Consider the following 10116-nt stretch of genomic DNA (forward strand, 5'->3'; position numbering starts at 1 on the left):
TCTCCCTTGGTTTTTTAGGAAGTGCTCTTCATGAGTAAATAACAAGATAGAGCCCTTCACAGTCTAACTGTAAAGTGCCATTCCATCACTCTGCGACACCTGATGACACTGTTTCTGTCACATGAGTGGGCTTTCCCAAGTTATATAGTTGGCATCCCATGATGTATTGCTGCAGCTCACAGGAGTCTGCTCAGCAGAGAAACAGTTAACCACTGCCTCCCTCACCCCCACCCACAGCCTAGCAGGATAACCTTAAAGGACGAGTTCTCACCTCACTGAGTGAGATTTGTGTGCCCAGCTCCCATTACTCCCAGATCTTCATGCATGGAAATGATAATATATACCTAAGGGTCTGCTATAATACAGAATTTCTTTAAAGTAAAACATTGTCTTTTATCCTTCGTCACTCTCCAGTGCCCATGGAAATGCCTGGGCCACAGAGACTATTCGTGGTAAAGTTAGACACCTGAACAAGTATATATTTCCAACTTGAGATAAAATTTATTCTTCATTTTTTTCTGGATATCTTAGAATTCTTTTCAGAGGTCGTCCATAGTCATCTCTGTCACTACCGTGTGAAACGCAACACTGGTGGTCCTTAAGAAAAAGGAGTTAGAATGCGTGGTGTCTAAGTGGCTGCCCTGGTTCTTTATGTGGACCCAAACTTTCATGGTGCGTCTGCAGAGTTTGTGTGTCTGACCTCATGTCTGAAGAGCTTCCCAGTGGCTTGACTTCCGCTAATTTTTTATAGGGTAATAATTTCTTTTCACTCTTGGGAAGCAGAGACCGTCATCCAATGGGGAGGGAGGGGACTTGTGCTGGTTTCCACTGCAGTTCTTAGGGTATCCTTGCGCAGGGCTGTGTCTGGTGTAACTGAGTGTTTTGACAAGATGCCCTGGGGTCATTGCTGTGATGCATGTACTGCATGTCTAGGTGAGCCGCATCACGGAGACTTACCTTAGGCTCAGAACAACCAAGCTTGTGCTCTGAGACAGCCTCACTCTTATGATGCTTATATTCAACAAGTACATAAAAGGCTAAAAGTAATTCTTACTTTTGTGCCTCAAATATCCTGCCAATTTCTGTTTTCTATGCGAATTATAATAACACTTGTCAGAATGCGTTTTCTAATGCTTGAGGTAATGGGCATTAGATACTGAACAACTGTAATCTCAAAAAAAAAAAAAGTTATGCCTTATTTACTAGTATACGAGTCCAAGAGGCTTACCCCACCACCGTCATCACCATTCTTCCAGACACTTGCTCTTTTTTAATCCCAGACAAGTCCTACACTGCACTGGACCGGGGTTTCCGACAAGAGTGGCGTGTGTGTGTGTGTGTGTGTGTGTGTGTGTGTGTGTTTGTGTGTGTGTATGTGTGTGTGTTTGTGTGTGTGTGTGTGTGTGTGTGTGTGGTGTGGGAAGCCCCTCCCCGTGTGGACTGGACCAGGTTGCTCAGAAAGCTCTCACTCTACAGCAGGTTGGAAGCGGGCGGGCGCCCTGCACGATGCCAGGGATTGTTGCTGTCTTTAAGATGAATAAATTACGGAGCAATTATCGACATTGACTGGCTAAACTATTGCTGACTGCTATTGTGAGAATAATGTATTCCCTGCTCTAAACTTCTAAAAGGTTATATTTCACTGAATTTTAATTTGTCATTTCTCCTGCTTTCACTTGAGAAAGTTATAAGCTTTTGTGACATTAAAATATGGCTCTAATTTATTAGCATAATCTGTTAATATTGTTTCATTTTAATAGACATTAAGTATGATTTTTTAACATTCCTTTTAAAATTACATCTTAAAATGGAAGTCAGGAAAAATTATACATGGCTTAAGAATCACAGTGTCATGTGTGCCCCAAATTTTTATATGAAAAGTATTATTTTTTGGATCACTTTATATCGAAGGCGCTTTAATTATGACACTGGAGCAGCCCGGCATTTTCAGGGTTTAGTGACTTAACCAAAACACAGACTCCACACCACAGAACCCTCAGTCCACCCGAGCAGCACATAAACGTTTGGTGTGAAGTAAAGGCTGGCTCGTAGCTGCGGAGCGGTTTACATAGGATATTAACACCACTCGCACAGGCGCTAGGCAGCTCACCCCACGACGTGTCTTTTTAATGCCATCTTTATCTGCTACACGATGCATGAAATCTACTTTCAGTTTTAGAACCGCCAACAACCTTTGACCCCTCTAGTACAGACACAATGTGACCTTTCTATTGTCATCAGCCTTCATTCTCCTGAAAATTCTATGAATTTTTATTACAAGTTTTTTTTTAAGCCAAGCTGAGGCTTCCACAAATTACTTGCCACAGATGAGCTGAAGTTGTTGAAGTGGTGTTAGATAAGTTTTACAGCCAGCATGTGTGCTGAGAGGAGCCCAAGCCTGTGTCCTACAATGTCATAGACCAGTAACTGCTGAGCCTACTATTGGATAAATACATCATTTTATGGAACATTGATTGTTCTATAAACCCAATGGAGTATTATGCTCTATGATCAAACCATTTAGATTGTGTGTAGAGCACAGAAAATGCCATATTCAGGATGGCACTAAAAGTGCCATTTGTGTATTTTATGGATGTCATTACAGGGGAAACTTCTCTCTGTAGGCCCTGTTTACTGCAAAATTTTTTAGTCTGTAATGACATTTTTCATTCACAACGTATGCCTTCAAGAGAGGGGGCCCTTGTTTTATTTGTTTCATTTGAGTTTACTGCACAAATTCTGTACATTTTAATTAAATGTAAGCTTAACAAAAGCATAAGGTATTTATTCAGTGGGGGAAATGATGACAGTAAGCTTGGAATATCACACACAAAGGAAGGGTCAGGTGCATAGCAGCTCCCCTGATGCCCAGAGCGGCCAGAGGGGGCAGCCCCAGCGTGGACTGGGAGGCACCACCTTCCTTGTATTGTCTGCATCTCTGGAGCCTTGTCTTCCAGAGGGCACACCGTTTCGTTGCTGTACTCTAGGGAAACAAGGCTTAGCCCAAAACACTTCCTGGAAAACAGATACTGACAAAAAAAAAAAAAAAAAAAAAAAAAAAAAAAGCCCTAATCTTTATTACCAGCTGAGCTGGTACTTCTTCCACACATTTAGACATGGGCGGTAACTCTACTCATGGAAGCAAATAAGCAATAAAGCGGCCTCATAACCACGAACAGGGCCGCCTTCTAGCTCCACTCCCAACCTCTGCGCGACTATGTCTCCCGTGAGAACAAGCCCAAGGACTAAGTGTAGGCGCTCCGATACTGTCGTCCCTCTGAAAGTCGGCAGTGTCTTTTAAAACCAATGCTGGCTGGCCATGCCCAGGCTGTTACAGATCTTTGATCTTGCTGGAGCTCCAGCAGTAACTAGGCCATCTAGGATAAAGCCCGAACAGTGCCCTGTCCACCAGGGCCACTCCTGAGGCCGTCGCGCTGGCCAGTTTCACCGTCCATGTTCACTAGGAAGAGCATGTGTGCCCAGTGCATTCTTGGTCATAGCCCAGTTGAACCTGAAATTACGGTAGAGATTCCCATTCGTGTAAACGACACCTGAACTGCATCGCTCCACATTAATTCATTATGGTTGAAATGGAAGAGTCTTCGATGGGTGAATCTTTTTCAATCTGATTGAGGCTGTTACATTTTATAGGTGCTATTTTTCAAAGCAGTACTGACAGCACTCGAAGTTATTAAATTGCTGAATCAAAAGACGGACTTGCGCTCACATTTATGAACTATGATGGACTAGCCGGGGGCCATGCTGCCGGAGGTTAAGATGTTGGTGGCTTAAGCTTCATCACAGACCCAACTGACAGCAGTATTTACCCACGCAGTTTACTTTAATGGTCTGGAAGGAGCGTAACCCGTTTCTGGATTCAAATAAGCTGAGCAAGTAGTTCAGAATTGGTGATTATCAGTGCTGCGAGGAATGTAGAGGATTGCTCTATGCCCAAGACATTCCCTTCAGTTGCCAGTGAGGAGGCTTTGCTGAGGCGCAGTGTGACCTTGCTCACAGCCTGAGAACAGGCTGTTGCTTATTCCCCCAGCTTGGTTTCTCCTGGTTGTCTCGGCAATGGCAGTATTCCCTCTTTGGTAATCACTGGGGCAAGGCAAGTTGAGTGCAACATTCTCTTTGTCACTCCCTGCTTTCCCTCTGAATTACACTGTGTGTGACCTTGAAATTAAAATGAGCAAAAACAAATCAAAATCACAATTTAGGAAGGCAAGCAAAATACCACATCCTGAGCCGAAAAGTTAGAGCTCGGTTAGGAAATTGCATGCATACCAAAAGAGAACCTGACAGACCCAGATGAGGACGGGATGACCCAGTGGATGACAGACAGGCTGATCAGGAGCCGGGCCAACCCAGACCCAGGCACAGATGCATGGCACTCCTCAGTCTGATGGGGTAGGTGGAGCCCTGCATGCCTGATTGAGCCGGTTCTCCCGGGGTGCTTAGGCTTTTCCACCCTCACACTTACTATCCAGATCCCTGTGTCCCAGCAAATGAGAGCTTTGCTTTTCTGAAAAGTAAGAAGACAAGGTGGCAATAGGACCTCACAGCCACAAGCAGGTTGCTGAGCAGCGCCCTTCAGGGTCCTGTAGGAGGTATTCCAGATCCCAAGGTGAAAACCCAGGGCACTAGCTGGGCCTGCGGGCCTGCAGCTACTCTGCAAAGTGTATGCCAGTGGAGGCAGGTCAGATCACGGCCTGCCCTAGTTAGTGCTCCAGCTGGTGCTCCATCCCCACGGGGAGTGAGTGAGAGAAGAAGGGTGAGTACACTGCAGGTGTGCTGTCCTTTGACAAGGCTCACAGGCATGGAGAACCATGGGGGATACTGAGGTCCATCTCCTGGCGTTCCCTACTGCACCAGGCTGACCAGTATCCCTACCGTGCATCCCATAGTCAGCAGTGAGCATGAAGGAGCTCCTGGGAGTGGAGCTGGTCAGGTTGGTGCTTGTCTTTTCCTGAGCTAAGATTTCATGACTTCATAACTCTTCTTAGGTCCACAGCATAGAGAGTTTCCTAACAAAGGCAAAAATAGCATTAGGAACCAGCAAATAATTCCAGGTCTAGGACAATTGTCCTGTAGTCTGAAAATCGGCCTGGTGTGTCCTCTTAGCAGTCAGAACCCAAAGGCCCTGTCTGGAGCCTGCACCCAGACCAATGGTTAGCAAAACTGCTGTCTTTATTGGACGCCAGCAATAAATAGTGAACTATAATTCTTAGTAACCCCTTACCCTCTTGGTAAGGATATAGCACATAGTTTTAAAACAACAACAACAACAACAGAACATGTCAATGAGAGTGTAAGATGTGTCTGAACTGCAGATGCGAGGAGAGAGGTGGTGACAATAAAACACTTTTAAATTGATAGAAAAGCTAGGATCTGAAGAAAACAAGAACTCTAATTAGAATCATTCTCTACTTGATCAAAATGAGGCATACAGTTTCCATCCTTTCTCACCCTGTTGAGAAAGACTCTTCGATGCGGTTATGAAGTGGGCCCCCCACATCCATCCTGGCTGCAGGCCCCTACATCCACCCATCTCTCTGGCCTCTTTTTCCTCCCATCTGTGCTCAAAGGTTTCTCTCCTAAGACAGGCCAGTCCTGTCAGGGCTCATCCACCCCAACTTCCTGGGCAAGCAGCTCACCCATGGGATGGTGGCTGGGCTGGAAACAGAATGGCTGGGTGCATGGCAGGGCAGAAGCAGCCCCTCCTGTCTGCCTGCTAATAGCCCCAGGCCAGGTGAATGCCAGGCTTCCCCCGGAGCCTCTCCCCATGGTTCCTTCCTGTTCTCTCCTCATCCCCCAAAGCAGAGCAGCCCTCTCAAGGGTCGGCCTGTCTTTGCAATCACGGTGCTCTCACTGAAAGGAACTTTGGGTTGGCATGGGAAAGCCTGCACTGTTGTCCCTTTGTCACAGTAAAGAAGTCAGCAGCTTTCTCTGCACAGGTGCCCTAGGTGGGGTGTGTGAGGATGCCACAGCCTCTGCTCTCATCCCCTGGACCACTCTGTCCTCGCCTTGCTCTGTGGGCCAGGTCATGGCTCTTTAGCAGCTCCTTCCCCTCAGTACCGTCCTGCAGCCTGAGTGTGTGGTTTCTGCGTCTCTTCAGCTTTGCTTGTCCCCTTCCACAGTGTTGAGCCACCGTGGGTGTGTCAGCAGGCACAGCTTTGATGTCTGTATGTCTCCTTTTCCAATAGGGCGCCTGAACTGTACGGCTGGGATGGGCTGTTCCCTGGGCCCCAAAGCCTGCCCTTCAGGCCTGCTCGCAGAGATCTTCCAGACTCCAAGTGCCCAGGCCTTTTGTTTGTATTTCTGTGCCGTGGACTGACACACTGCCAGCCCATACTGCTCTGCAGAGCCACCCTGAGCTGCTTCTAACTTTGCTTTAGTAAATATTTGTTTCTGTGCACTCTTACAGGTGCATTTATTAGTGACACTTTTAAAATTTAATGTGTAAAACTTTTATTATCCTTATCAATTAAACAAATACTTGATAGTAACAAGTACTTGATAGTTTGACGTTAAGAACAGGTTTTCCTTTGGATTAAAAGAGCCTACTGCTGGTTCCCGGCTGGTTCCTCTCATTGTCTTTGCTGTTGGAGGTGAGAGGAAGCATATGTAGCAATTTTCTCGCCGCTGTGACAGTGTCTGAAGCCACTGAAAAGAGATACAGTCCACGGTGGCAGGGTTTGCAGCCCCCAGGCACCGCAACCGCAGTTAGAAGCCAAGCAGTGTATTCGGTGCTCAGTTCCCGTTCTCCTTTTCATCCAGCCCAGGCCTCCAGCCCATGGGTGGCGCCCTCTACCCCTAAGCTGGGTCTTCCACCTCAGCTAATAATCCCTCGCGGACATACTCAGAGGCGAGCCTCATTCACATAGTCAGAGGCGGGTCTAGAGGCCCAGGTCTAGCTAATTCCAGACGCTGTTGGGTTGACAGTATTAACCACCATCCTGAAGAGGCTGTCTGCATTCCACCCCGGACCCTGCACACTGCTGCAGAGAATTGGGGCTTGCACACGTGTCACATGAGTATGGAACGAGTGTGTCTCACAACACCCCTTACAGGGCCCATGATGAGCAGCCACCTGCTGCTTCTAGTGGGGAGCCCCTGGCCTCTGCAGGGAGGGCCGCACTTGCTTCACTGAGGCTTCAGGGCAGCTGCAGAAGAGCTGTCTAACTGGAACCCTGAAGTCCTCTTTCCACATTCTAACTGGTCCCTGTCTCCTACAGGCATTGTGTCCAAGTCCTACGAGTGCCGCCTGAAAGGACAAGGAGCCACCTTTGTGGAGACGGACAGCCCCTTCACTGCAGCCACCCTGGTGGAGGAATCACCTGTCAAGGAGAAGTCCCTGAGAGGCAGCAAGAGGCAGGCGTCCCCGCCAGAGCAGGTCCAGCAGGTCATCATCATCCAGGGCTATGATGGGGAGTTCGCCCTGGACGCCTCTGTGGAGGAGACAGCTGCGGCCACACTGCAGACCCTGGCCATGGCGGGCCAGGTGGCCAGGGTGGTCCACATCACAGAACACGGGCAGGTCATTGCCACGAGTCAGAATGGGTCTCACGTGGGCAGTGTGGTACCTGGGCCTATCCTCCCAGAGCAGCTGGCTGATGGAGCCACCCAGGTGGTTGTCATGGGGGGTTCTGTGGAGAGTCCCAGTGTGGATGAGGACCTCAGTCCAGGTGGAGCTGTGATACAGCAGGTCACCAAGCAGGAGATGCTGAGTGTCTCTGAGGCTGCGGTCCCTCCAGCAGACACCTCCTCAGCCTTAGATGCACTGCTGTGCGCTGTCACTGAGTTGGGAGAGGTGGAGCACAGAGCAGGGCATGAGGGAAAGGGCAGGCCTGGCCACAAGGACGTGCTGATCCAGCTGCCCAGCCAAGAACCAGCCCATGCTCATGCCGACACAGAGGCTGCAGAGACTCCGCTGTTCCAGGATGGTCAAGAGAGCCCAGCGGCCATGGAAGTACTGACGCAGGTTGTCCGGCCCTCGGCCATCATCACGTCTCAGGAACGAGCCCAGGTGGCCTTCAAGAAAATGGTTCAGGGAGTCCTCCAGTTTGCTGTGTGTGACACAGGTGCCGCCAGCCAGCTGATGAAGGATGGCGTGACCCAGGTCATCGTGAACGAGGAGGGCGCTGTCCACATGGTGGCTGCAGAAGGCTCCCAGTTCATCATGCAGGATGCTGAGACCCATGGCTTACGGGTGCCAGCTGAGCATGTGGACCTGGTAGAGTCAGAAGGGGAGATCTCACAGATCATTGTGACTGAAGAGCTGGTCCAAGCCATGGTCCGGGAATCCAGCAGCAGCTTCCCTGAGGGAGCCACCCACTACATTGTAACAGAGTTGCCTCCGGGGGTGCAGGAGGACACAGGGGTTTACTCCCACACGCTGATAGAGACAGCCAGCGCTCCAGAGATCCTGCAGGCGGGGGCTGCCCTCGGTGCTGAGGCTGTGGGCGCAAGCAGCACGGAACAGTTGACCAGCATGGTCATCTATACCCAGGATGGCTCCCCAGCAGCCACAGTGATCCAGAGCCAAAGAGAAAACAGTGAGCTCCAAGAAGCATGAGGCAGGCCTCCATGCTAGGTGCAGGGCAGTGTGCAAAGACCTGCTCGGGCCGGCGTAGAGGCCGCCCAGCTTTGCTTGTGAGGCTTGCTCCCTTGCTTTGGAGGTGTGCTGAGCAGGCCTTCAGCAGGGGAGCACAGAACCACGCCTACACCTAGGTAGCCCAGCAACCTAAGAAGAGTCGGTAGGCAGGATGAACCCTGTGCCGTAGAGCTGGTCTCAGGCCCTCTGCTCATGGCCCTGCCCCTCCAGCACCACTGTGGTGAGAAGCAGTTTCCCCTGGTTTTACTTCCATACTTGTTCCCTTTTAAGTCATCAGAAGACAGAAGACGGTGTCCGCTGATGGGAACAGGAAATGCCTCTCGCCTCATCCGCACCTCTGCCGCTGCCCTGCAGCTCTGTCATCTCCCCCCACCTCCGGTTAAAAATCGGAGCTATTAAGTTTAAGATACTGGTGTTCCCAGACCAAAGGAAGCCTGTTAGTTCATTTTCTGTATAAATTTCCTCCCTGCAAACATGTTAGGTGTTTCCTTTGCCATGGTCATTCTGCACAAGAGAAATCTTTCATTTGTGGTTTGAAAAGTCTTGAAATTTTTATTGAGTTAAAATCCACCTTGGTTAAGATAATTGATTCTCATCCTGAATTCCATATCATAACATCTGTACATGAAATGTCTACTGTGGAAAATACTGCTCATTGCTTTTTATAACAAATATTTGTTTGTATCAGTACCATTTTTTCCAGGATTTATTTGTGACTTTCTGAGAGCAGGAAGGCTGATGGCAAACATTACGGTCAACGCCCACCCTCTGCCCCCTCCCTCCTGCTTCCTGGTAGATTCACTGTAAGTGCTGGGTGCAGGGTTGTGTTCCGCTAATTTCTTGATTCCAATGCTTTTTATTTTTTTTTTCAAATTTGTAAAATAACCCCTTTCCTCAGAGGCAAAATTGTTTTTGTTGTTTTCTTTGAAATAAAATTATAGCATTAAACTAAAGGTGATGATGTTCTCTGAGTCAAGGCCACGCCTGCAGCGGCCATGCTGGCCAGCCCGCCAAGGCAATTCCTTCATCTCTGTTGTAAGCAGTTCGTATATAGCAGACTGCTCCTCAGCCAGTGCCATGACACAGTCTACCAGGGTCAGGGACAGGAAGCCAGGCTCTCTGTCAGTACAAGAGTCATTTAAATCCCTCCTAAGGCCACAAGAGAGCGTACCCCCAGGGCCTGGCCTCCCGCCTCCTGGTTTCTTCGCCTTGAGTTGTGTCCATTCCCAAGCCAGCTGCCCACACGCAGCCACCCTCCAGGCAAAGTAATAAGGAAAGGTAAAACTTAAGCTTTGAGTCTGGCTCGTAATTAGCCAAGTGTGACTACTCCTGCTTCCTAAAAATGGCAGGGCTCCTCAACTCCGCTTAAACAATGTCTTTGCCAAACAGTGACAGGATCAACTCCTGTTTGTTAGCAGGATAGAGGTGACCTTTACAAAGTGATGGCCTCTCCAGGCTCCTCATACATGTTACAAAAGGGGGCGGGGTGTTTTCCAGTG

At 48.9% G+C, this 10116-nt stretch overlaps 1 protein-coding gene across 1 annotated transcript in view; it reads left to right on the forward strand.

Moving 5' to 3' along the window:
• Positions 1–9560, forward strand: part of Znf407 (zinc finger protein 407) — a 209998-nt gene extending 200438 nt beyond the window's left edge. Inside the window, exon 6 of the mRNA XM_050165042.1 lies at positions 7239–9560. Within this exon, the coding sequence (XP_050020999.1) occupies positions 7239–8578 (1340 nt within the window). The 3' untranslated portion in view covers positions 8579–9560. The remainder of the gene's footprint in view (positions 1–7238) is intronic.
• The last annotated feature ends 556 nt before the right edge of the window (positions 9561–10116 follow it).

Source organism: Alexandromys fortis, unplaced genomic scaffold (genome assembly GCF_014885135.2).
Source record: "Alexandromys fortis isolate MF-2015 unplaced genomic scaffold, M_Fortis_MF-2015_v1.1 scaffold_160, whole genome shotgun sequence".
Classification (NCBI taxonomy): Eukaryota; Metazoa; Chordata; class Mammalia; order Rodentia; family Cricetidae; genus Alexandromys; species Alexandromys fortis.